This window comes from Brachyistius frenatus, unplaced genomic scaffold, assembly GCF_029030835.1.
Source record: "Brachyistius frenatus isolate BFR_SWC_R1_liver_20210118 unplaced genomic scaffold, ASM2903083v1 Contig_159, whole genome shotgun sequence".
NCBI lineage: Eukaryota > Metazoa > Chordata > Actinopteri > Embiotocidae > Brachyistius > Brachyistius frenatus.
Window position 1 is genome coordinate 301,428 of NW_027210758.1, and position 27,829 is coordinate 329,256.

At 43.7% G+C, this 27,829-nt stretch overlaps 3 protein-coding genes across 4 annotated transcripts in view; 2 read left to right on the forward strand and 1 right to left on the reverse strand.

The window, feature by feature from the left end:
• uxt (ubiquitously-expressed, prefoldin-like chaperone) overlaps positions 1-10,383 on the forward strand; it is a 31,879-nt gene extending 21,496 nt beyond the window's left edge. Inside the window, exons 2-7 of the mRNA XM_069716599.1 lie at positions 8,014-8,123; positions 8,321-8,402; positions 8,754-8,821; positions 9,042-9,149; positions 9,691-9,754; positions 9,849-10,383. Of these exons, the coding sequence (XP_069572700.1) occupies positions 8,023-8,123; positions 8,321-8,402; positions 8,754-8,821; positions 9,042-9,149; positions 9,691-9,754; positions 9,849-9,911 (486 nt within the window). The 5' untranslated portion in view covers positions 8,014-8,022 and the 3' untranslated portion in view covers positions 9,912-10,383. The remainder of the gene's footprint in view (positions 1-8,013; positions 8,124-8,320; positions 8,403-8,753; positions 8,822-9,041; positions 9,150-9,690; positions 9,755-9,848) is intronic.
• Positions 1,026-7,764, reverse strand: cdk20 (cyclin dependent kinase 20). 2 transcript variants are annotated; one of them, XM_069716618.1, is made up of 13 exons: positions 6,947-7,764; positions 6,701-6,814; positions 6,288-6,476; positions 6,011-6,132; positions 5,781-5,843; positions 4,647-4,770; positions 4,179-4,334; positions 3,019-3,995; positions 2,798-2,898; positions 1,873-2,179; positions 1,637-1,776; positions 1,289-1,414; positions 1,026-1,189 (listed from the first exon to the last, which is right to left on the reverse strand). In XM_069716618.1, the coding sequence occupies exons 1-8, from the start codon at positions 7,019-7,021 to the stop codon at positions 3,804-3,806; spliced, it is 1,035 nt and encodes a 344-aa protein (XP_069572719.1). In that variant the 5' UTR covers positions 7,022-7,764; the 3' UTR covers positions 1,026-1,189; positions 1,289-1,414; positions 1,637-1,776; positions 1,873-2,179; positions 2,798-2,898; positions 3,019-3,803. The 2 variants fall into 2 exon arrangements, with proteins under 2 accessions (XP_069572719.1, XP_069572718.1); XM_069716617.1 differs by having other exon boundaries at positions 6,288-6,518; positions 6,614-6,814.
• Positions 10,384-12,408: 2,025 nt separating the features above from the next.
• elk1 (ETS transcription factor ELK1) lies at positions 12,409-27,438 on the forward strand. The gene is made up of 11 exons (XM_069716525.1): positions 12,409-13,661; positions 17,433-17,641; positions 18,228-18,413; positions 18,575-18,748; positions 18,894-19,040; positions 19,285-19,704; positions 19,838-19,982; positions 20,060-20,190; positions 20,274-20,357; positions 20,480-20,581; positions 21,950-27,438. The coding sequence occupies exons 1-11, from the start codon at positions 13,637-13,639 to the stop codon at positions 22,046-22,048; spliced, it is 1,722 nt and encodes a 573-aa protein (XP_069572626.1). The 5' UTR covers positions 12,409-13,636; the 3' UTR covers positions 22,049-27,438.
• Positions 27,439-27,829: the final 391 nt, after the last annotated feature.

Consider the following 27,829-nt stretch of genomic DNA (forward strand, 5'->3'; position numbering starts at 1 on the left):
TCTCGAGTGCCACCCGGATGCCGGATGCCACACACACACACACACACACACACACACACACACACACACACACACACACTCTCTCAGGGCGTCACTGGCCGTCCTCCGACCACTAACCGCCTTCTCTTCAGCTCCCTTTTCTTGGCCCTTTTTTTTTTTCTGGGTCCGGAAAACCAGAAGCCTCCTGCGTTGCACAACATTGGCCCCCGGCAGACAGCGGGAGGCCCTGAGGTGGTGTGGGTGGTGTGGGTGGTGTGGGGGGGTGTGGGCGGAGAGGGGGTTGTGGGAGGGAAGGGGACATGATGCCTTTACTGACTGCTTCTGACACGTGATGCCCTCTGACTGGCTGTGGCCCTCTACTACCACCTTTCTATCTGGTTTCTTCTTTGGAGAGTTTTAACATCATTTGTGGACGCAGCAATGAACTGTGTTCACAGACGATGGTTTTCAGAGTGTTCCTGAGCCCATGCAGTGATTTCCACTCCAGAATAGTGTGTTTTTAATGCAGTGCTGCCTGAGGGCCCGAAGATCACCACCATCCAATAATAGTTTCCAGCCTTGTCCCTTGTGTTCAGAGATTTCTCCAGATTCTCTGAATCTTTTAATGATATTATGAACCGTAGACGATGAAATCCACTAATTCTTTGTAGTTTTAACGTTGAGGAACATTATTCTTAGATTGTTGAACTATTTTCCAACACAGTCTTTCAGGGTGGTGAACCTCTCCCCATCTTCACTGCTGAGAGACTCCGCCTCTCTGAAATCATCTTTTATACCCAATCATGTTACTCATCTGTTGACTCAGTCACAAGTTTTTTTTAAATGTGTTGCTGCCATCAAATTCAAAATGAGCAGATAAATGTCATAAAACAATAGAATTTCTCCGTTTCAACATTTTATATGTTGTCTTTGGTCTATCTGTAAATAAATATGGGTTTAATGGATGTCACATGACTGTGAGGTGTTTCTGTTTACATCAATCGATGCTCAGTAATCCATAAAAAACAGAGTGAAAAGTTGTTTTTTTGCAAATTTATTAAAAATCAGAAACTGAAATATAAACGTAAGTGGGAGGGGCCAGGCTGGACAGCTCTGCCTCTGATTGGTCAGCCTTCCTCTTCTTCATACTGGTCACTTTTCTGTTTCTGGTTCGGATTCCGTCTTTCCTCAAGGCGATCGGCCGGTCGACCTGTGAAAAGGCAGCGAATACTACATGTGCTACTTTGGTACTACGAGTACTACGAGTATGTGTGTACGCGGCTGTAGTCTGCAGTACCGTTCGCAGTACCTGGTGCAGTTTGTAGTAAAGGCCGCAGGCGTTGCACACCGGTTGTCTCGCCGTGTTTCTCCTCCACAGAGTCGTGGTTTCGGTCCCGCAGTTCACACACCGAGTTCCTTTTCTCTGAGTCACCGTCTGCAAACGCACAAACACGTTCAGATGCTAACCCTAGCTTAGCATAAGGACACAGGAAACACGTCGGAACAAACCTACGAACAACTGCTGCAGTTAATGAAGATACAGGCGTGTGTGTTCCTGTGTGTGTGTGTGTGTGTGTGTGTGTGTGTGTGTGTGTGTGTGTGTGTGTGTGTGTGTGTGTGTGTGTGTGTGTGTGTGTGTGTGTGTGTGTTATCTCACAGCTCTCCTCTTCGGCCTCAGCAGTGGTGTGTTGTTGACTTCCTGTCGGAGGCTGCAGGTGTTACACAGGTGTCGACCCGCGGCGTCTCTCCTCCACAGGGGGGCGCTGCTCGTCCCGCAGCTCACACACTTGCGCTGCCCTGAACAAACAGAAGCACCACACACATCAGCACACACACACACACACACACACACACACACACAGGTGCAGCTCACGCCGACAGCTAAGCTCTCACCTGGTCTGCCCCCCCGCCCCCAGCCTGAACCTCCAGGTAACATCCAATCACCTGAACCGAGGGAGGGAGATGTGTACAGGTCGCCATAGTTACTGCTGCATCCAGGGGCCGAGGAGAGGAGGCAGGTGGGGGGCGGAGTCAGAGCAGGTTGACCGTATAAGGACGAGCAAGGTGGAAGATGAGGAGGCGGGACGTCAGCGGAACCGAGCGACTGACAGCCGGAGTCGTCCAACCAGAAGGACGGACTCGCGGCCTCGCATCCCGCGAGATGCGATTGGAGGAAAGTGTCTGGAGGGGCGTGGCCAACCTGGAAGGAGGGAAATGAAGTTAAAAAAGAAGCAACAGCAGAAAAGTTGAGTCTCCGTCAGGTATGTTTGTTGGTGAAACCTTCAGATAAAACTCAGGGCTGAAAAACCTCCACCGCGTTGTCAGGAGAAATATTTTTTATATTAAGTATAGTTAGAAATAAAGTCGAGATTATAACTCAAACTTTTATAACACATTGTTAAAGGAAATCTTTAATCACAAGAAGAATTTCTCAAATCAACTTACTTTAACTTTGACTTTAATATTTTAATGGCAGCAGGGAAACTTATATTAAATCAAAGATGGTTAAAATGTTTAGAGCCAATTTACATGAAGCACGAATTACTGACTGAAGTCAAATTAAACGAGTGAAAGTTAATTTCAAGCAAAATAAACTGTCAGCTGGTGAACTAAAATATAAATCTGCAGAAAATAATTTCACCCTAAAACTGTCAAAGATGATTCAAACTGGATTTTCAGTCAAACGGTTGTTGATTTTTTTCATTGGAGTCTAAAAAATAAAGAGAAAGACCTTAAACAGTCTGATTACTGAGAGACTCTGGAGCTGCAAGATTATTATTATTATCTGATTAAAAAGTTAAATAAACGTGATTCTGACCTTCATGTTGAACCTCGATGACGTTTCAGATCTGGAAGTCACAACAGCCGACGACCAATCAGATGACGGCGGGAAATATGACATCATCGCTGCGTTTCTGACTAAGAAATGAGGGACAGAGTGAAGGCTCTTCTAATTATAGAGGATCTCTGCTCCACCACAATTAAATCATAAAAAATCAAAGAAAGAAAAAAACAAACTTCACAACCTGAGATCCTCACGACGAACAGCTGCTCGGAGTCATCGGAGTCGGACTGCTGCTCTGAGGAGACGCGGAGGAGGAGGAGGAGGAGGAGGAGAAAGAGGAGGAAGTATTTGGAACCTCCCACAAACTCTAAGCTGTTTTGTTTTTTTTATTTTTGAGTGATGAAACATTAACTGAAATGATTTGCAATTTCATTTCTGCAAAATGGATGATGTTAAACACGAGATCAATCTGTCAGTACGCTGGAGTCCAGGTCCAGGTTCTGGTCCTGGTCCTGGTCTTGGTCCTGGTCCTGGTGCAGGTTCACGTCCACGTCCAGGTCTAGCTCCTGGTCCTGGTCCTACTCCAGGTCCAGGTCCTGGTCATTCAGGGATCCAGTCCAGAGCAAGAGAAGCCAAAAAAAGAGGCTGAGTCCACGAAAGAAAGGAAAACAAAAAAAGAAAAGAAAGAAAAAACAAAAACAAAACGAAAAAACAAAACAAAACAAACAAAAAAAGAAACAAAAAACCAACAGAAAATAAAACAAACAAAAACAAAACCATCAAAAAGTAAAGAAAACAAACAAAAGCAAAAGCAAAAGCAAAAATAAAAAAAATAAGTTGAGTTAAAATGGGCTGAAAACCTTTCAGGATCAGAATTTTTTTAATTCTTTGTTTGGTTCATTAAAAGCGGTCAGAACATTTTGTTGTTGTTGTTTGAAGAGTTTCAGAAAGACATGTCGGTGAAGCCGATAATAAATAAATAAAACAACAGAAAAACTTTTGTAAACCAGCTGAGAGTCTGTGACGATGATTGGTCGGCTCACAGGCAGGAGGCGTGTCCCCGCAGCAGCGCGGGGTCTACCAGGCTGTTCTGCAGGGGCAGGTCCACTGAGAAGTCGGTGGGAGGAGCCTGCAGGCGCTGGCGGGGGGGTCGGCCCCCCCTCTGAGGGATGGGCAGCTCGGAGTGGTGAGCAGGAAGCGGAGAGGAGAAGAAGTACGGATGGAGGAGCGCCTGCGTGGGGTGGGGGGAGGAGGGGGTCAATACATCAGTCATCCATCCACCAATCAGGACGTCAGGTTCTGGTTTCACCTTCACAGTAAAATAAATAAAACCTCCTGTTCTAGTAAAGACGAAGGGACCTCCGGTGGAGCCCTGAGGAGCTCCGCCTCCTCGCCTCCACTTCCTGGTTCCTACCTGTCGGGCTGAGCAGCGCTGCTTGGACGGATAAACCAGGAACTTGTAGAGCAGGTCGACGGCCTGAGGCGACGTGTCGGGGACGATCTCCTCCAATGGGATCGCAGGATTCTCCTTGAAGGTGATCTTGTTGTAGTCGGGCAGCTCGACGATCTCCTGCAGACGGAGACGGAGGCACTTATTTCACACAACATCAGCCCCGCCGCTGTGGAAGAGGCCCCACCCCCTCGCACAGTTCACTGATCCACCGCAGCGCAGAGCCCGACCCTCTCAGACCCGCTGGAATAGTTTGAATTCTCTGAACCCACATGGTGAGGTCGGGTCTGACGGTTCAGGCTGGGAATTACAAACTTGATTTAGATTGATTGTGTGTGTGTGTGTGTGTGTGTGTGTGTGTGTGTGTGTGTGTGTGTGTGTGTGTGTGTGTGTGTGTGTGTGTGTGTGTGTGTGTGTGTGTGTGTGTCCTACAGGCCAGCTGTCCTGGGTCGGTGTCCCCAGCACTCTCAGGACGCAGCAGAGCTGCTCGATGTCGTTCTCTCCAGGAAACAGAGGAGAGGAGTTCAAGAGCTCCCCGAAGATACAGCCGACCGCCCTGGAAAACACACACACACACACACACACACACACACACACACACACACACACACACACACACACACACACACACACACACACACACACACACACACAGTGAGTGCAGTCGTATCTGCAGGCCGTTGCTGCCACCTGCTGGTCGGCTCTGAGCGCTGCGTCACTTCATTATCGAACAGTAACAGAAAGACTAATAATATAATGTTTTTATAATATATAATAATATAATGTTTTTATAATATATAATAATATAATGTTTTTATAATATATAATAATATAATGTTTTTATAATATATAATAATGTTTTTATAATATATAATAATATAATGTTTTCATAATATGTAATAATATAATGTTTTTATAATATATAATATGTTTTTATAATATATAATAATATAATGTTTTCATAATATATAATAATATAATGTTTTTATAATATATAATAATGTTTTTATAATATATAATAATATAATGTTTTCATAATATATAATAATATAATGTTTTCATAATATATAATAATATAATGTTTTCATAATATATAATAATGTTTTTATAATATATGTTTTTATAATATATAATAATGTTTTTATAATATATAATAATATAATGTTTTTATAATATATAATAATGTTTTTATAATATATAATAATATGTTTTCATAATATATAATAATATAATGTTTTTATAATATATAATAATGTTTTTATAATATATAATAATATAATGTTTTCATAATATATAATAATATAATGTTTTTATAATATATAATAATGTTTTTATACTATATAATAATATGTTTTTATAATATATAATAATATAATGTTTTCATAATATATAACAATATAATGTTTTCATAATATATAATAATATAATGTTTTCATAATATATAATAATATAATGGTTTTATAATATATAATAATATAATGGTTTTATAAGTTACACAGTCCAGTAAAGAAAAAATTTAATAAAATCTACTGAAAAATAAAACCGTATTTTCAGTGTTGTTCTCACCACAGGTCGACTCCTTCGTCGTACTTTCGGGCTCCGTACAGCAACTCAGGAGCTCTGTACCACCTGAACACACACACAGTTTTAAGGTACCTGTACTTCGAGTACTTCGAGTACTTCAGTATTTCCATTTTCACTTTATACTTCAGAAGGTGTTAGCCCGTTAGCTTCGATAGCTAAGCTGAACTATATCAGTGGTGGACGCAGGTGAAGTACGGTGGCCTGTGAGTCACCTGGTCGCCACCTGGTGGCTGTACAGCCTCTCTCCCTCATCACTGAACAGACGGGCCAAACCGAAGTCTGCGATCTTCAGGTGACCCGACGAGCTGATGAGGAGGTTCGCTGGCTTCAGGTCCTACACACACACACACACACACACACACACACACACACACACACACACACACACACACACACACACACACACACACACACACACACATGATAATGATGAGTAATGACAATAACCCAGAATGCACCCCGTCCCAGCTGACTGGCGGATCCTCTCACCCGGTGCATGATGTTGTTGTGATGCAGGAAGGCCACGCCCTTCAGCAGCATCATCATGTAACCTTTGACCTGCGCTGGGGTCAGAGGTCGCTGCGAGTTCCTGATGACCTCGGAGAGGTCGGACAGCATGAAGTCGAAGACAAGGACGAAGCCGGTGCCGTGAGGGAAGACGTCCTTCAGCTTCACCACCTCCACACACACACACACACACACACACGCTGATACACACACCTGATACACACACACCTGATACACACACACACACACACACACACACACACACACACACACACACCTGATATACACACACACACACACACACACACACACCTGATACACACACACACACACACACACACACACACACACACACACACACACTGATACACACACACCACCTGTCCTCCACTCACGTGCTGGTTGTCCTCGACCTCCTGCAGGGCCTTGATCTCCCTCAGAGCCTGGTTGGGGATGCCGTCCTCCAGCCTCCTGAGGGCCACTTTCTTCAGGGCCACCGTCTCTCCTGTCTTGACACACACACACACACACGAACCTCAGATTGAGCCACAATCGTCCCGACGACCAGATCGGGTCACAGGACACGTTAAACCGGGCAGATAAAACCTTTGAGACCGTGTGCGGGTCGGTGAGGCAGGTACCTCGATGTGTTTGGCTTTGAAGACGATGCCATGAGCTCCTTCTCCGACTCGACCCAGAATACTGTACTGCTCCATGATGGTCGATCCGAGCTTCAAGTCCTGATCGATGACGTTTCCAGATTTAAAACTGTTTAATTCGGTCGATGAGTCCGTAATTACTGTGACTTAAAATGAGACATTTCTCAGATGACTTTCAGCACGAGACTTTCTAAAGTCTTGATTTTTTTTTTAATTTAAAAATACTAAATTAAATATTACGGTCGTGAGCTCATCAAATAAATAAGTTAATTGTTTAAAAGACGTAAAACACAGTTTTGTATCTTTGTTGTCGCTTCTGGTTGGCTGGAAAGAAGCCGAAAAGCAAAGAGACTGAGGCGAACCACGAACTCCGTTCATAAATAGACCCGTTTCGTGATTCTGCGCTTCTCAAGTCAATCAAATATAAAGTTACTTTACATTTATTAAACTCCTGTCAGAGTAAAAACAGTCTGCTTTGATTCGGCCGGCGAGACTCCCGCAAAAATACAATCTGTAGTGAAGAAAAATCTACTTTTAGAAAGGGAAATCTACAGCTCTGAAAGCTAACTGTTAGCTGCCGTTACCTTGGTAACCAGCTAGCTGAAACGTCAAACTCGGTATTTGTGACGATTCGCTTTGAACTGACGAAGCTAGCAGCCGCACGTGCGTCCGGATAAAAGTTAAGAAACGCAGAGTCACGTATTTTTCTAAAATATATATCTTGTTCCCGTGCAGGACGGTTATAAAAACGATTTTTTTTGTTTGTTTTGTTTTTGTTTTTAAAGGGACGAGCGGCAGCGCCGCCATGTTTGTTTACAGTGACGTCACGTGAAAACCCGGAAGCACTTGTTGTGATAGTTGCTTCGTCTTCCGGTGCAGAGCGGTGTTTACAAGCGGCATCACTGAACCCGGGACGGTCTGTGGATCAAATAATGACGCGGAAACGTTGAAGTCCAACATCGGGAAGACGTTCATGTTGTGACCGCGGGACTTCTATTTTCACCCGCAGTCGGGAAGTTTGTTGTTTTTGTTTGTTTGTTTGTAAGAAGAAAGAAAAGATGTCTTCTCCCGCTGCCGATGCTAATGCTAATGCTAACGTCCAGCAGAAGGTTTTTCAGTACGAAAACTTCATCAGCGAAGTTCTGCAGAAAGATTTACAGTAAGATTATTATACTTTTATTAAAGTGATATTTCACCTCTCCTGTCTGTCAACAATTCAACATTAGCTGCTTTGTCTTCAATCTCTTAAATCAAATTTTCTGAAAATGTGTTCAAACTGTGTGTGTGTGTGTGTGTGTGTGTGTGTGTGTGTGTGTGTGTGTGTGTGTGTGTGTGTGTGTGAAAATAATCTGACAGGAAGGTGATAGAGCAGAGAGACCTGGTCTATGAGAAGATCTCTCAGTACCTGCAGCTCAAGAACACCATCCAGAGTCTAACGGTAACACACACACACACACACACACACACACACACACACACACACACACACACACACACACACACACACAGATACACACACACACACAGATACACACACACACACACTCATCTCACTGGAGGTCGTAGAAAGGATTTCCAGGTTCTTCTCTGGAGAACCGATCAGCTAACCAATAACTTGACGGTTCATCTCAGCGCTGTCAATCAAAGACCCCTGCGATCAGGATCAATAAGTCTGACAAACATAAGCTGGATGTTTCGGTCACGTGACGTCCTGTCAGCCGACCGTTCATCGATACGATCAATCGATCCGCTGCTGATGTCACTGTGATGTCACCGTGTGTTCCTGCAGGAGGCGGAGTCTCCGCGGCTGAAGACTGACGTCGACCTCGGCTGTAACTTCTACGTCCAGGCTGAAGTGTGAGCTGCTGACACACACACACACACACACACACACACACACACACACACACACACACACACACACACACACGTTCCTACGGCAGCCGAGACAAAAAGGGGACTTTTACATATTTATGTCCCCTGAAGGCCACCGTAGATTCTCCTGCACGTTTCAATGGAAGGTTTTGAACCGGCTTCACTTCCTGTTTTAACTCTTCTTCTTCTTCTTCTTCGTCAGCGAGGACGCGTCCAGGATCTTTGTCGCCATCGGTTTCGGTTTCTTCGTGGAGATGACCTACGACGAAGCTCTTCGATTCATCGAGAAGAAGACGAGTCAGCTCACAGCGTCAGTTCTTCATGTTTTACAAACACTTTCAGAGATATTACTTATTTAAATATTTTCAAGGTTTATGAGACAATTTGTTTTTAAATTTACCAAATGTTTAGGACTTTTTTATTTATTTATGTACAAATATTTTTTTTTTCCACATCTCTGATATTTTTCTGATCTTTCACCTTCAGATATTTTAATTTGGTTTTCAGGTCGTTCACTTTTTTCTTTTTGGGGACTTTCAAGAATTTCTGATATAATTTTTTATATTGAATAATGTTTTATTAATAGTCTCCTCATTTCTTTTCATATATTTTAGAATATTAGTTTTAATGTTTTAGGAATATTTTTATAACGTTATTTTTTGTAAATATTACAAAGATCACTAAATTAAACAAACAACATCAGCTTTGCTTCATTATTTTAGACTTGTTTAAAAAAAAATAAGTTTTAAGGGTTTGAATAAAAGGGCACGTCATTGTGTTAGCTCAATGCTAGCTGTGTCTATTGTTTTGAGTGAGAGATGCTAACACTTTTTGTTTCTGGTTTATTTCAGCTTCACAGAGCAGCTAACGAAAGACTCCGCCAAAATAAAAGCCAACATTCGCATGGTGCTGGAGGTCAGTTTCAATCAGTCAATCAATAAATCAGTCAGACGGACTCTGAATCTGGTTTCTGGACTCTGATTGGCTGTCGCCTTCTTCTTCTCTTCAGGGTTTGAGGGAGCTGCAGGGACTCGAGGAGCCTCCAGAGAGCAGAGGAAGAGACGTCTTCTAGGACCCCGTCTGTTCTGGAGGAACTGAAGGAACGTTGCAGGAGACGAGGACAGGAAGTGTCTTCATTGTGGGCGGAGTCATTCGAGGGCAGACGTCTCCAGAGTCAAAACATCATCGTCCTTCTCAGAGTCATAACTCAGATCTGAACTCGCAACACATGAAACCCGTTGGACTTCCTGTGGAGAACATCATCTCTGATTGTCCTTTCAGAATAAAACTCAAAAGAGACGCTGCATAACCTGACGGAGGTTTTAAATATAGAGACACTTTTACTGAATGTAAATAAACACGCACAAATAAACGTGATTTACACGTTGCGTTGGACTTCAGAGGAAGTATACTGAGACCTTCAAAATATATTCACAGGAAGTGGTTGATGTTGAGTTTCAAACTTTTTTACTTGTTCTGATGAGTTTATTTTGTTCACGCAGATTTTTTTTTGTGAAATCTTTTAACTATTAAAAATTTATGGACAAAAATATGTATTTTTGTTTGTATTTTATCCTGAATTTCAGGAATTTTACCCCAAAAAAAATTGCAGATATTTTATTGGTTATTACTCATTAGAGTAATGTGTGTTTCAAATTATTTTATTCTTTTTCATGTTTTATGAAATCTTTTTCAAATATTTGTATTATTTTCAGATTTTTCTTTCTGAAATAATAATACTTTGTTTATTTTGCATTTATTGGATATTTTACTGAAATATTGTTAAATTTTTCTGTATATTTAATGATTATCTACATTTTTTTAATGTGAAGTTCAAACTTTGTGTAGATCCGTTTTTTATCGGATCGGCCAAAAGGACTGAAAACGGATCAGCCGCGAGTCCCGACGACTGCAGCGTTTCGGCCGTCAGCTCGGCTGCTCTCGAAAATGCTCCTCCGGCGGCAGAGCCTTGTTGCCATGGAAACTGGATGCTGAATAGAGGCAGCGGGGTAAAAAGAAGCTGAGAGACGACTCTTGAAATAGACTCGGAGAGGAAGAGCTGCTGCGTTGCACCCGGAGACGTTTCTACCCGCAGTCGGACCAAAAAAACAGATTCACTCTCAACGTGATGACGTCACATCTGTAAAAAAAAACTTAAAACTCCGCTGCAATTACATTCTCAATATTTCCGCTGCAGTTTTGAATGCTCAGAATCCGAGTGAAGATCCATCAAACAGCCACAAACTTGAGTTTCAGACGCTCTGATTTTATTCTCTGGACTACAACGGCCTATTTAAAAAAAAATTTTTAAAGCATAACTAGATATTTATCAGGTTTGGATTTAGAAGTTTCTTCAATCTCTGTACTGTGTATCGGGCTAAAAATCAGCAATATTTTAAATGTAGTTCTGACTGGTGGGAGACTGTCTGCAGCCGGACGGTAACAGCGGAGCTACGTCTGCTCACAATGCACATTTATATCAGGAATGTTTGCGATTTAAAGGAAAACTTCAAAATAAAAGATTTATTCCACTTTGATTCAGCGTTTTTAGGTTAGGTTAGGTAGGTAGTTACTTTATTAATCCCCGAGGGGGAATTTTTTTCACTACAGCAGCATACAGAAGCAACAAGATAATAATAGAACAATAGAACAGCAATAAAATTATAAAATATAAATATAAAATGCACAATATACACAGTGTATTTTATCAGGTTTAAGTTTTTTATTTACTCCTGGGTTTTAATTTGCACTTGAAAGTGATTTTTATTGATGAATTGTAATCATTTCATTTGTTTTTGTTTTTTGTCTCAAAACGATGAACTGAATTGTTTGGATTTTTTTTATTTCCCTCCTCCTGTTTCTATTTCTGTTGTTTTACTTTTTTTTAATTTTTTTTATTTAGAATATTTTTTTGTATGTTTTGGATTTTATATACGCGGGTTATAATATAGACGTGTGACATAAACCTATGTCATTATAAAAACCTCCTGAATCCATCCTGTCACCCAAAAAAAAGTCATCGGACGGGTTTTATTTTGAAGGTTTTGCTCGGCGGCTCCTCGGCAGCAGTCAAGACACATGGAGCAAACCGTGAAGTTGTGGTGACGTCACTGCCCTGTTGCCGCAGAAACAGCGAGCTGCGTCAAGTTTTCCCCAAATTTAAAGACGGACACCGGAAGTCAAAGCAACGTCCGAGGCTTCCTTCAAAATAAAAGCGTAAAAATCTTCTAATTGTGGAAAATAGCAGAGGCAAAGTTCTCCTCAATAGTTCTGATTTAATAAGTATTTAATACACATTATAATTATTGTCACTGAAAATACAAAAAAATCACAACTGACTGAAAGAAACTTGAAATATTTTGGAACTGCAGCTCTGAGTAAAAAATATATTCAGTGTAAAAGAAAGGAATTAATTATATAAACAAACACGTGATTTTACTGTTTTTAATACTGAGCCCCACAGTGAGTGGTTTTTTTTTTTTATGCTCAATTAACGACATTGAACATTTGCACTTTAGTTTGAAAATCCTTTAGCGGAAGTTCTGCTGTTTTTGAATCGCGGCTAACCTGACTGTGATGAAAAGTAGTGAGGAGGCGTTCGTCCAAACAGGAAGAGAAAACACAACAGAGGGATGAATCCGGTCCTCCCGCTCGCACACCGAGATTAAACACCCCGGGCGGGCTCCCACAAACTACTTTTCCCACCCCGGGGTCGGAAGGCCTGTGGACGGACACCGGAGGAGCTCCAGCGGAGCCAGTCCGCGGTCCGCGGCGACGCACCAGCAGGAGCGGGGGAAGGCTGGAGGGGAGGGGGGCTAGCAGGCTAGGCTAGGCTAACTGGTTAGCACGCTAGGCTAACAGCGCCGATTAAAAAACCGCGAACTTGTGGAAACTTGTGGACTTTTTTTTTTTTTTTTAATTTTTAATTTAAATTTTTTTTTTTTTTTAAAGAATCCAGCAGCAGCCTGGCGTTTGAACGGCCGCTCGGGAGTCCGCCGAGAAGATAAAAAAAAGAAGAAGAAATAGTTCCAATTTACCGCCAATAAAAAAAACAAACAAAACAAATCGTTAGCCTGGCCGCGTTAGCATTTAGCGTGCTAAATTAGCTCCCCTCGGCGCCGGTCGAGCCGATCCGCGCCGTGACAGCAGGATGTTCGCGGGAGGAAACGCGCCTCCGCTCGGCTTCGTGCTCCTCCGCGGGGGAGGGGGGGAGGGGGGGACCGGGCTGGTGGGCTTTCTGTGCTAAATGACAGGCTGTCAGACGTCAATTAACTCCGCGCATATTAATGACCGATGAGCGGCTGAAGGGCTGTCACTCAAACACCCCCCCCTGTCACTCAAACACCCCCCCCTGTCACTCAAACACCCCCCCTCCCTCCCCCGCCGCGAAGATAAATCTACTTTTTCCAGTTTAGTGGCTTTTTTCTGGTTGTTGTTTTTGATTTTTTTTTTTTGCGCGGTGTTTTAACTTTTGAATCCGCCTGCTGGTCGGTGAGTGTCGGTAGCATGGAGGCAGCGGAGCCCGGCAGCTGCAGCTCGGAGCCGTTACATAACGCCGACAGGCCGGGAGAGGAGACGCTGCACGGCGGCGCCTCCTCCTCCTCCTCCTCCTCCTCAGCCTCCTCCTGAGCCTCCTCCTCAGCCTCCTCAGCCCGGCGGTGTACTCCTCTGACGACCCCCCCACCACCACCACCACCCCAACACACACAGACTGTCAACAACAACAACAACAACAGGGCAGCAGCATGGAGGAGATCTGAACCTGCTGGGAAACGGAAACACAACAAAGCACTGAAGATGGAGTCCAACCCGCTGATCAACGGTAAGAGACGCTGTGTGTGTGTGTGTGTGTGTGTGTGTGTGTGTGTGTGTGTGTGTGTGTGTGTGTGTGTGTGATGTTGAAGCAGGTATTTGGTTGTCATCTCGTGCTTCAGCCTGTAGAAACTTGCAGCCACACTACAGGCCTCAGAGGCTGTTTACACCTGTTTGATTACACCTGTTTGTTTACACCTGTTTGATTACACCTGTTTGTTTACATCTGTGACGCACCTGGCAAGAACATCTGTCCTGGTAGAGTAAGTAGATCACAAGCCCAAAAAATAATTTAATAACAAACAAACATTATCACGAAAATCGGGGAACTATTTAGAAGCTGCATGAAACGCTCTCATTTCAATGGTTGATTTTTTTTTTTTGTCGTGGTTTTGAAATCGGTATCGTGGATTTTTTTTTTTTTTTGGTATTGTTACGGACAATTGTCCCCGATCTTTGAGACCGGCTCGGGACGTCCTCATTCGTTGTGTTTTTCGTGACCTTAGAATGAACCCTTCGTATCTACAGCGGGAGTTCGGTTGGATGCAACGTGCCGACTCACCACTAGATGTCACTAAATCCTGCGACTGCTTCTCTTAATCTTGGTCACGTGACAGTTGAAAGCTAAGAAATCTAACGGATGGTCACTTTGCCGGATCAGACCTTCCCCACCTTGCATGATGTCATCAGGGAGGAGGAGCCACAAGGGGGGAGGGAGGGGGCGACTTCCTGTGACAAGAACGTAAACAAACATGTTCAGTTAAAAGAAAACACTCAACTGCTTTTGTCGTCAACAACAGCCTCAATACAGACGTGATGGCGACCGTTATCACCGTGACAGTTTCAGGTCAGTGATGTAATCTTCACGGTTGTCACGGCAACGCTCATGAGCTCCGACGAGTGTCAATCGGAGCTGTGAGATGTGACGTGTTTCTGATGTGATCTGTACACGGTACTATCAGTACTACAAGCAGTACTACTCAGTACTACCAGCAGTATACTTGGTATTATGAGTCATTGGGTTCCAGAGAACAATTTGATTGTCGATTTCTTTGAATCTTCTGAATGATTTTCATTCGAATTTTTTTTTGCATAAAACCAAAACACGATTCACAAACACTTTTCTTTTTAAAAAAAACAAAAACATCTCTGTTTGTTCCGTTTCTCATTTCAAGTGTTGTGAACACTTTTTAAAGCGCAACAAGAACAAACAGCCGCACTTTAAAGGTGTCGACGTTTATTTTTGGTTCGATAGAAATAATAATATAATTGTATGTATTTAGTTTTCAACAACTAAAGTTACAAAGTGTTTTACATTGTATTTCCAGGATTAAAACATTGATAATATTAATAATAATAAATGTTGTATGGCACCTTTCATACAGGAAATGCAGCTCAAAGTGTTTTTTGTTTTTTTTACATGCAGTGTTTGACATAAGAACAGATAGAAAAGAACATTTAAAACAAATACAGAAAAGAAATTCCTTGCTGAGAACCTCCAAATAAACCGGCAGCAGTTGATCTCCGTGTTCCTGAAGGCTCATAGTTCACCGGAGAGTAAAGAGATGCAACTCGGTCCGAAGCCCATTAAGAGCTTTGGACGTGAGGGGGAGGAGCTTAAAGTCAATCCTGCTTCCTAAGATGGAAAAAAAAAAGGACGTTTTGGTGACTTTGTTGATGTGGGCCTTAAAACTTTAAGTTTACTCGAGTTGCCCTAAAATCATTGTCTACGATTTCTCTTTTTGTTTTTTGGGGGCCGACTCGTTAGGATTTCTGTTTTATCCTCGTTTTCCTTTTAGGAAATTATTGCTCATCCATGTGTTTATCTCCAATGATCAGGACATCACGGTCAATCCTATCAAAAGTCTGAAGAGGATCAGATCATTCGAGGGCGGAGCCAAAGCGGGCCGAAATAAGGAAGATAAAATAAATCACAGTAATGTTTAACAATAGAACAGGTAAAAAAAAAAAATATATATATATATATATATATATATTATTCAAGCCTTTAAAACCAGGAGAAATAAACCACTTATCATCACAATCAGTATTTCCAAAAGGTTTCCAATGTACCTGCGGTGGGGGGCGGGGCTTGTGATGCAGAGACGCATGCATTTTGGAGTCGGGGGGGTGTTACCCAATTTCCGCTGCTACAATTTACAGACGTCACTTTAAACGCCTCACACGTAGATGTTGGTCATGTGACTCCTCACGAAGAATTTATTTTTAGTGTCGTTCTCAGAGGGCGGAGCTAAAACTCTGAGAGGAGCGGAGGAGGGACAGGTGAAAATAATGTCATTCAATTTTGCTTTACTTCACTGCAAGTGCAATAAAAAGCCAACAAGATGAATGCAGAATGAACCGGTTCATGAGACGTGGAGCAGCTAGTTAGTTAGCATGATTTTTCACGCGATTGCAGAAACAAACATTCGTCGTCCCGGTCGAGACTTTTAAGGCCTCGAAGGTCCCGGGTGTGGTTTTGTTTTTTTTGTTTTTGTTTTTTATGACTCATGTCAGGAAGCAGAGAAACCCCAGAGCAGCAGGAAGTTGTCAGGAAACCACTCTTCTTCTGTGGTTTTAAGAAAGTGAGCAGACCTCTCGGATGGCTCCGAGTCAGAGTCCATTTTAGAAAACTCTGAATGCGATTTCATGGTTCGGTGAGTAGGATTCGGGGGTTAAATTTCTATTGTTTCTGTCACTTTCAGTCTAATGTGTGAAAATAGTAAAAAAAAAAAAAATAAATAAAAAAAACAAAGTCGATCACGCTTTACACATTTCCTGATCTTTTTTTTTTTTTTTTTTTTTTTACTGCACTGAGACTCATTAAGTCCAAAATCAGTTTGTTGCTTCAGATATTGGATCCTTCAGGCCCGTTTAGAGACACCGGACCTTTAAACCTTTTCATCACTGGAGTTTCTGTCGGCGATTTTCCCAACTCGAAAAATCCCAAAATGACGAGCTGTTTCCTTTGACTGGATTATCAGTGACAATATGAGCAGGTAAAATATTCCAGTTTACTTTTGTATCAGTAAAAATGAAATCGAGACGTCGTTATTCTCCTCAAAACAAACTGCGCGAGATGATTTTGAATTTAGGATTCAGAGCTGGATTTTAATGTTCAGAAAAATGGGTTGAAGTGGGTTGAAGTGCCTGTGAGCAGGGCAGCAGCTGCAGCTCTCCTCTTCACCCCCCCCCCCCCCACACACACACACACATACACCGCCCCGCCCCGCCGGCCCTTCTGCCTTGGTTACCGCTGATGAAAGGTCTCTCACCATGGCGATGGTTTCCAAGGTGTTTGGATAGGTTAGTTGTGTAACGGGTCAGTCGATGGTAATGAGGCTCGTTTGCATGTCGTCTCCTCGTTGCGATGCGTTCAATGTCGACCTTCTCGGCCGGGAGGAATCACCTCCTGCCTGAAGAGTTGAAGATCGTGTCTGTTTCTGTCTCACGGCGATGATTTCATGAAGAACGTACGAGGAAGTATCAGGAGGAAGTTTTTTTTTTTTTTTTTTAATTTTGCATTTTAAAAATCTAATGGAAATGAAACGATTCCTCCCGAGTTCTTGTTTTCTGTTTCTGAACTTCTTTTTTTATAATAATACATCAGAATGCTGAATTTAGAAAATATTATCTTTAAATTCCCTCGTTGATTTTTTTTTTTTTTTAACTCCTTCATATCAGTCGAGTTCCAACTCAAAAGGAAAGTTTAGAAAATATTTAGGTTCTCTGTGTAGAGCGTTTCCAACCGTCCGTGCGTCTCTCCGTCCGTCCCCCTCAGCCATGGACCCGTCCATCACGCTGTGGCAGTTCCTGCTGCACCTGCTGGAGGACCAGCGGCAGCGTCACCTGATCTCCTGGACGGGCGAGGACGGAGAGTTCAAGCTGCTGGACGCCGAGGAGGTGGCGCGACTGTGGGGGCTCCGCAAGAACAAGCACAACATGAACTACGACAAGCTGAGCCGGGCCCTGAGATACTACTACGACAAGGTACCGCTCGCAGTACCGCACACACACACACACACACACACACACACACACACACACACACACACACACACACACACACACACACTCTCCCCAGAACCACACATTTTGGGTCTTCAACATACAGCCAAAAGTGTTCCTGAGCCCGTGCAGTGATTTCCACTCCAGAATCGGCGGCTGTCTTTAAAAGCTTGCTGCCCGAAGATCACAGCCATCCAATGTTTGTTTTTCGGGGCCTTTTGTCCTTCGTCATCACATTTTTGGGTCACAATTTTTTTTATTTTTTTTTCACACTCGACCTCGTCCTCATTTGTCATTGTTTGGAAGAACTCTTGTTGCCATGGCGCCACAGTTTCAGGTGGTTTGTTCTCTGGGTTTCACAAAAAGACGCAGCGACAGACAGGAAACTGAAACAAAAGAGGGAAAAGAAGAAGGAGAGCACACAGACTGAAATACAGCAGGGAGGGAAGGACCACGAGGGACAGGTGAAACGAATTGGTGAAGGTTGATCGTGAAGGTTATTTGCTTTGTTTCTGATCTCGTTGTGTCGTTTGTGTTGTTGTTGTTGTTGTTTTTTTTTGTCTCTCAGAACATCATAAAGAAGGTGAGCGGACAGAAGTTCGTCTACAAGTTCGTGAGTCAGCCCGACCCGTCGCTCCCCGACGGGGTACGTGGCGTGGACGAGGGCCAGAGGAGGGACGTCGTCGACCCTAACGGCCAATCGAAATGTCTCGGGGGCGTGGCCTCGGCCTGTCCATCAAAGGGTTTACCCCTGGTAAAAAAATATATATTTCTGAAGGTTTTGCACACTCAGTTATATTAATATGAATGCAGTCTATTGATTGATTGATTGATTCCTTCCTTCCTTCTTTCCTCCCTCCCTCCCTTCCTCCCTTCCTTCCTTCCTTCCTTCCTTCCTTCCTTCCTTGGTTCCAGCGTACGTCACCCAGCAGCTCCCAGAAGAGCTCCAGAAACGACTACATGAAGTCGGGCCTCTACTCCACCTTCACCATCCAATCGCTGCAGGCCTCGCCCAACCCACGGCCAATCAAATCAGAGCTCCTGCTGCAACAAGACCCCGCCCCCAAGCTCGATCGCACGCCCAGAGAGGTGAGAGAGAGACAGATTGTATATATTCCAGCCCAGTAACGGATTTAAAGGGTCGTTCTGCTTTATTTCAGCTGCTGTGTCTCTTTGGGTCAGACTAACTTTGAGTTCTCCTCCTCTTCTTCCTCCTCCTTCTGCTCCTCCTCAGATCTGTGTGATATCAGACTCTAAATCCCCTCCGTCAGTAGGCGGCGCCGTCGACTCCTCCCTCCAGGTGATCGTCACGCAGACGTCTCCGTGTCCGACTCCGGCTCTCAGCCCGCAGATAACGGCCAACACCGGCAGCCAATCACAGGTCGGTATTAGCCCTTTCCCCCTCCCCCTCCCCTCTATCTTTATTCAAAAGTTACGAAGGAAGAAGGCATGCTGGGAAATGATCATTTATTTGGGCGTCACAGTTCTGTTGCAGTTTGTTGGCACTTTAAAAACATCCCGTCATCGTTTGTGTATTTTATTGAATTTAAAAACAAAAACAAACAAAACTAGAGACGGACAGAAGACGTCAGCTTCTTTTTTTTGTTGAATTGTTTTATTCCCAGAATCCTCCAGCTGCTCCTCTCACCGACCCCCCCCAGATCTATCTCACCAACGTCGGGGGCCCGTCCTCGCTCATCCCTCTCGGACCTGTCGGGGGGGCGATGAGTCCCGTCCCTCCTCCCCCACACGTCTCCCTGCAGGACGACTGCAACCCCGCCTCCTTCACCCCTCACCACCCCCACGCCGCCCCCCACCCGAATCACCCGCAGCCCGTCTTCGTCATCATCAACCCTCCTCCTCCTCCTCCTCCTCAGCATCAGCACCAGCAGCAGCCGGCGGTGATGTCGGCGGTTCCTCCCCCCGCGGTCCCGCCCCTCGCCGTCCGCCCCCCTCCCCCGCCCTTCGTTATCAAGGAGGAGAACCTGCCGTCGGAGGAGGAGCTGCGGGAGATGGTGACTCTGGAGAGGAAGCAAGTGGAGGAGGTGAGAGGAGGAGACGTCGCGTTTTATAGATTTGCACCCCGGTGACATCACAGGAAGTGAGACGACCACTTCCTGCGATGGTTTTTTAGTTTTTTCTGAAAGATTTCACGTGTCAAAACTTTTGATCTTCCAGGTTCCTCAGCTGATCTGCGGCTCGGGAGAACCGGAACCGCCCCTCACCATCGCCGAGAGCCCGCCCCCTCCCTGCATGGAGGTCGGAGTTCAGCAGCAAGCGGGGGAGGCGGGGCCAGAGGGGCCGAGCAAGGACATGCTAGAAGGTTAAAAAACAGAGATCACATTTTAGCTGTTTGTTAGCTTTGCGTCTCCGCTGTAACTGTCCGTCTGTCTCCGTCAGATCCTGCCGCCGCGTCGCCGACCCCCGCGGCGACCTCCACCTCAGATGCCGCTCCTCCCAAACCAAAGAAGCCGCGGGGCCTGGAGCTGCCCTCCTCGCCCTCCCTCCCCCCCGGCCTCTCCCTGGATAAGGTCTGCAGCACAACACAGAGAGCCAGTTCAATCAGTTTTATTAAAAACCTGCCTGGTGACATCACTTCCTGTTTCCTCCGCAGGTGAACGCGGCCGTGAACAGTCTACTGGCTCCGGGATCAGCGACCAACACGCTCACGCCGACCGTCATCACCTCCCACGCTCTGGTAAAAAAAAAACTTTAGTTCAGGTGCAGTTCCTCCGGTCGTCCTCCGGGAGGCGCCGCTCATCTCTACGGACCTTTTTAAAACCGAGCCTGAACGAATTCCTGTTTTCTGTTTCCGTCCAGACTCCCGTCTTGCTGACCCCCAGCCCCCTCCCCTCCACCATCCACTTCTGGAGCACGCTCAGTCCCATCGCCCCTCGCTCGCCCGCCAAACTCTCCTTCCAGGTAAGACACACCGAGCCCGGCACGCAACAACAAGTAAACAAGTAAACGAAGGAAGAGTTCACATGTTCTTTTCTCTCCAGTCTCTGATTTGTAAGTGGATTTCCGGAGCTTTTATTCTGAAAGGGCAGCAGGAAGTGTGAGTCCCTCTGAACTTCTTCTACAGTCTGAAAACCTTTTCAGAGAAACATGAATTCGAGAAGAAGAAAAAACTAACCTGAACCGTAAAATCAGGTCTGAACCCTCTGATGGTCCTCACAAAGACGGACAGAAATCTCCGCTCCCTTCACACGCACGCACGCACACACACACACACACACACACACACACACACACACACACACACACACACACACACACACACACACACACACACACACACACAGAGCTGGTATGTCTGCAGGTTTCTGGCTCTGTTTTATTTCCTCCATCTGTTCTCTGATCAAGTTATTAAAGGTTCAGTTCACTCAAACCACTGTGTGCTGACTCAGCCGTTTACACCGTCTGATGTTAATATTCATCTATAATTCACCGAACATCAGCACAGTCAGCTTCATACTTGTACACAGGTGATTTATTGGGCTTTATATAGATAAAAGAAGAAATAAACACCCGTAAGATGCAATAAATATGATTAAAAAAAAGTTATTTTAGAGATATGAATATAAAAGAAAACACAATAGAATATAAACATGGAAACAACAACAATAAACTGGTGTACTAATACAAATAAAAGTACAGTTCGTCCTGTTAAAAAACTAAAAATCATCAGCACTGAAACCTTAAAAATCCAAAACTATAACCTCATGGTGGGAATAATGAGATGTTTGGGAGCCAGTTTATAATGTGGGACATCACAGCTTCTAAATGTTTATTTCTCATCGTCAGAATAATATAAGATTGTTGTTCTCTTTTAGCAAAAAGTAAAAGCATTAAAGTAGAATCAGGGAAATGTACTCTAATAATAATAATAAACTTTAATTGTATAGCACCTGTCATATGTTTCACATATAAAGGCAGATTTATTTTTCATCATCACTCTGTCGCCTCCTTGTGGCACAGCTGAGAATTACAGGAAAGCCTAAACTCGTGATTTAAAAAACTTTTTCTTTTTTTTTAAACACTTTTAACTGACTTGATTCTTTTCTTTGTGAGTTCAAGTCTGAAGAAACAAAACACACTTACAGTTTAAAAAAAAATTCAAGTTATATAAGCATCAACAGATAGTTCAAGGTTGTGCAGGAAGATTGATATCAATAATTTACAGTAATTTGACTCATTGATTTATATTAAAAAAAATTCAAAATACAGTTTCTAAAAAAGATAAAAAATAATGTACAGAATTAAAACGTGTTCCGTTTCCTCCCTCAGTTCCCGACTAACGGCAGTAATCAGATCCACATCCCGGCTCTGAGCGTGGACGGTCTGTCCACGCCGGTGGTCCTCTCCCCCGGCCCCCAGAAGCCCTGAGCTCCCGGCCCGCCTCACGCAGCTCCTCGCTGGGCCCCGGCCTCGCCCCGGCGGCCCCTCCCTTCAGCCTGCGGAGGAGGCAGGAGAAGAACTGGACCTGGACTCTCCATCTCGCACCGGGACCCCCAGGAGAGGCGTCTCAAACGGGGATCGCCGGTAAGACCGGGGAGGTTTATTTTTTTTATTTTTTTGGGTGGTTTACGGGGACATCTCGCTTGGAGGGACGTCTGGGCTTCGTCCTCCGGAGACAACCTTCCCTCATTTCTTTCAGTTTTTGTTGCAACACAACGCGGAGGAGGGGAAACAGGACGCTCCTATTTGTCCTTGAACGGATCACAAAGTCGTCTAAAAGGTGGAGGATGTTTGTTTTTTTGGGGTTTTTTTCTCTCGACTTTAAAGACTTCAACGTTTTTTGAAATGACGTTGTCGGTCTGTAAAAAAACCATCTACGAACTGTTTCCTCCGACCGTCTGGACTCGCATCAGATTTAACATTTGATGAAAAGAGGATCTGACTCCGGTTCGGGTCAACTGACGCACGACCCGGAGACGTTTTTAAAATAAAAATAAGCGGAGTCTCTCCGCTAAACCACGCGGAGCCGCTCGGAAAACTCCTTGGATTTTTCTTTTTTGTGTGTTTTTTTAAAAAACGTGCTTATTTATTGTTTCCTGTTGTCATGGTAACGGCTCCGACTGTAACCGGGGCGTGTTTGATTATTCACGCCCGGCTGACTTTTATATTTGTCGTTTTTGTCGGAAGTTGACTTCAGCACCAACGGCGACTTTTTTTCTAAACTCTGAAACAAACTCTTTTCGAGCCATTTTAATTGGCCGCTTTTAAGGCCACGCCTTCTTTTTCCTCCAGTTATGCATGGCCTGTTATTGGACGGGAACTCCCTGGGCATCGCTTTGAACTGACCAATCACAGAGGAGGTGGGATGCGCTCAGCAGGAGGTTCCTCACAGCCAAGTTCTTTCTAAAAAAAACAAAAAAACAGACAGATTGTATATTTTCTCAGAGTTTAACGTGTCTCGTCCCACGTTTGGACTTTTAACGGTTCACCGAGGACAGACTCGCATTCCTTCGGCTTCAGAGTGTTGGATGACGAGGTTTTGACGTTTTGACGATTGATTGACAGGCTGCAGCTCTGATCCGTGAATGTTTTTAAGGCTGCAGGGGACGCTGCCACAAGTTCACATTTAATTCTCTTTCCATTCTCAAAACTCTCAGACGGGAAGATTTGAACACCGCGGCGCTCGTAAAGATGACATTTTATTCGAGCTGAAAAGGTTCTTTATTCTTTATTAATTCTTTATTCGGAAACAGACGCTACTTAAATACATAATCAATCAATTAATCTGCAGGTTATTTCCACTCGGGTCGTCAGCTTTTTATTTGAAATTTAATTGTTTTGACTGTTTGTAGTTCTCTTTGTCGTCCAGCAGAGGGCGCTCTAACAGATCCCAATCAGCCTGAACCCATTGAATGAATCAGAACGAATGGTGTGTCCTTCGATATTTGTTTTGAATGTAATTTTTTATAAAAGTGACCACTCTAATTTCAACCGTGAATTTATTAATTATTTTAGTCAACAAAGCTCCTTACAAATTATTAAAAATACCCCGGAGTTCAAGCTTGACTTCAGATTTTGTCCAAAATATGAAATTTATAATAAAAGAAAAAAGAACAAAGAAGCGCGACAACTCATCACATTTTAAGAAAATGTCTCGAGCTTTTCTAAAAATATAAAAGTTAAACAATTAATTTGACCATTAAATTGCAGGAAGTGGGTCGAAAAGTTTCAGCAATGAAGATCACGAGATTCTGTCAAACCCTCAAAGTTACATAAAAATCTGACATCACCAGAAAAAATAAAGGTCGAACACGAAATACAGCATTTAAAAAAAAAAAAACCACAAAAACGCTCCATTAAAACTGTTCCGACTTGTGACAGAATTTTGTGATCATCATCATTTAAACAGGAAAAAACGGTGAAATACAATAAAAGTGTTTAATTATTCTACACGAATAAACATCCTGATGTTTTTCTGACGTTTAGTAAACAAATGTAATCAGTATGATAAAGGTAAACAAACAGCTGATTCGGTCGTCGTCGGAGAGAAAAAAAACACGTTTCATTTTAACGTAAATATTTTTCACTCGTCGGAAAGATTTTTATTTCTTGTGGCTTCAAACCTACAGCTGAACTTTTGTCGGTCCGACGTGAAGCCGAACCGCCTGCGGACGGACACACTGACACATGTTGTGGTTCTCCTAACAAGACTGTTGTTGTTGTTGTTGTTACTACTGCTGTTACTGTTGTCGTTGACGCTATGTCGTTATTTCTGAAGCTAGCTGCGGTTGCCGCGGTAACCCGACTGTTGCGCCGACCTGCAGGTCGCCCCCAATGTTGCTGCTGCCGCTGCTGCCGTGTTTTTATGCTTCTGTGTGTGACGACGAGGCTGCTGACACACACACACACACACACACACACACACACACACACACACACTCCTGTCTTTGTGAGGACCCAGGTTGGAGACGGAAGTGGGGACGTCCCAATAAAAGCATCCCGATCAGTTCATCGGCGGACAGCTTTTATTGTGAAGCAGCGGGAAGTGTTTTCACGACTCTGATACGAAACCTCCGTTACGTCCTCACAAAGATAGACAGACAAACACACACACACACACACACACACACACACACACACACACACACACACACACACACACACAGCTGGATTATCAGGAACTGAGTGAAGCTGAAATTCAGTTTGATTCTAGTTAATCAGAATCTCCAAACTGTCGACATGCTGCAAAACAACCGGTGGAGTGAATCACAAAGGTTCTGTCGGAACCAGAACTCCGCCCCCGATTTCAGCCTCACATCAGCTCCTCGACGGCGAGATTTCCCAGCCTCAGCGGTGACGTGAATGCAGCACCAAGCCATTGTGTTTTCGACTGTTTCTCCACTTTACAGCATGACTCTATTTTTCTATCAGAGTGTTTATATTGTCGTAACGAAGTTTATGGAAAGCCTTAAAAGATTTAACGAGCTGCGGCAGAAGAAAGACGCATCGTCATCGTTTAAAAAAAAAAAAAAAAAAAAAAAGAATCTTCACGGCATGGCCGTGAAAAATAAAAAGCCATTTCGAGAAGGAAAAAAGCTGAACTTTTGTGCATCAAGCTTTTTGGACGAAGGTTTCGTGTCCCGACATTTTGACATCAAGCTAACGTTACTCTCACCAGCAGAACATTAAGAATGTCTTTGTATTGATCGCTAACAGCGTTGCATTCTGGGTAATGTCCAGACGCCCATGTTTTAAAAAGAAAAACCCATCTGAGGCTTTAAAAGTGAAAAGACGGTTTGTTTGTAAAAAAAAAAAAAAAAAAAAAAAAAAACAAAAAAAAAAACACTTTGAAATCATCTCATTTTTTGTGAAATTCTCCTTTAAATGAATCCAACACGTCTGTTGGAAGAAACGTCGCTGCCGAACATTTCTTTAGTTTTTGTTGGTGGTGAAATGTTGTAAAAAAAGAAGAAAAAAAACTGTCTCTGTTTAATGATCCACATCGAGGGGTTCGTTTTCACACCTGTGGTTTGTGAACGCTGCTCAAGTGCAGATCAAAGATGCTTTTTTTGGTGTCGTGTTTCGTAAAAAAGTTTTTTTTTTTTTTTTTTGCTTGCAGGTTCTTGAAAAGTCTTAAAAGCTTTTAATTTAGACTAGAAGTTTTTTTTTTTTTTTTTTAAGTCTTTAATTCACAGAGGTTTTTGAATATTCATTCTGAAATGTAACTAGGCGACGCTGTCGAGTGTCTGCGGAGCGGGTCGCGTTCAGAGACGTGTTCCTGAACGCAGCACGGTGATGCACGAAGAATCAGGAGGAAGCGACGAACTTTCAGGAGGAAGGATTCAGAGTAGATGACAGAAAAGTTTGCCCTGTTTTTTCTGTTCATTGGGAAAATTCATATTTTTTGGTCGGTGAAATTCAGGGGAAAAAAATCCCGGACGAGCCCCCAAAATATGTTACATGCACAGAGTGGGTCAATCAACACGAGAAAGAAAAAAAAAAAAGAAACTGGAAAAACTGAATATATAAACATGAGAATTTTGAGGGGGAACAAAATCTCTTAAGTGTTGGGGGACCCTGTTGCCATGGCAACACAGTTTCAGGTGGTTTGTTCTCTGGGTTTCAAAAAGACGGCGACAGACAGGAAACTGAACCAGAGAGGGAAGAAGAAGAGCACACAGACTGAAATACAGCAGGGAGGGAAGGACAACGAGGGACAGGTGAAACTAATCAGAGGGGGGGCGTGGCCAACAATCATACAAAAGTACAGGTCAGTCATTTCAAAAATCAAAACAGGAAGCACAAAAAACTCAGAATGACCTGAAGACTACAAAGCAGAGAAAGAAATCGGAACCAGAACCTCAGACGTTCCCGGTGGAGCTCAGTGTTGACGGTATGACTCTGGGGGACTAAATTCACGGTGACACAACCAACATCAAAGAAACCCCACCTGGTGTCTCCTGATCTGACGCGCCTTCTTCGGTCTTTGGACGGTGAAGCTCCGCCCCCTCTGTTGCGTCCTGCTGCTCTGTGTGCGTCACTGTGATGCGTTCAGGAACACTCTGAACTTATTGAATCGCACTTCGTATTTGATCATTGAAATGTGGAGGTGAAGCTTCTGGTTTTATCGTAAAGCAGGTGTTCCCTCGACTTCGCTGAGTTTTCAGTTCTGATCTCGACTTTTTTTTTTTTTTCTTCTTTTTTTTAAACAGATCTTAGTGAAGTTGTTGAGGGGAACACCTGAAGTTCTGGAGCTTTCTGTCCAATCAGCTGGTATTTTCACACAAAAAAAACCCTGCATCGTTCACGACCTCCTGCGGTTCCTATTGGCTGGAGGTGTGGCCTAATTTATTTCCAGCCAATCAGAGAGCGCGACCTAATTGAATAATCCCGATTCCTCATTCCTGCGAAGACGCTCTCATCGGCTCTGCAGAATGAGCTCCCATGGTCCTTTGCGGCAGGTCAGAGTCGGACAGAAAGCTCCGGCAGGCAGACGACGTCACGTGATTGTTCTGAAATCTTCTCTGTACATAAATTTAACCTGAACTTATATATATATATATATTTCCTGTAACATGTGACCGGCTCGGCCAGACGGGCCGTCGAGTGTTCATGACGTGTCGTTTCTGTGGCCTGTCGTCGCAGTCACAACCCCAGTGTGGCTCCGCCCCCACCCACCCCCCCTCGGGCTTCGATAGGCCCGGTGGAGTTTATTGATGTAAGGGGCGGGGCCTGCTTTTATTTTTCTGATACAGAGTTCTACATGTTTAACATGTTATTTACTGGAAACATTAAAAAGAAAAACTATTTTTTATGAACACGACTTTTAGTTTCTGTTGGTGTTGATGTTTCCTCCGGTTTTCTACAAACACACACACACACACACACGCGGTAATAAAACTATTTTTCTCTGCACACTTTCTTCCGTATCGTCTCGGCTCGCTTTAACTCGGATGTTTTGGTGTTTTTAAACTTGCGCGGACGTGAATTTGTGGGTTTTTTTTCCCCAGAAACATCAGTGACAGCGAAAAGAAAGTTTTATAATTTTTGTACAGTTAAAATTAATGTTTTGTTTGCTTTTGCTTTAATTTTGGAGCATTTAATCTATGCTAATGCTAACTCAGCTTCATCCCGTCAGTCATGTGACTCGGCTCTTGCAGGTCCCCAGTCAGAGTTTTGGGAGCCTCGACTTTTTGAGCCGATCTTCAT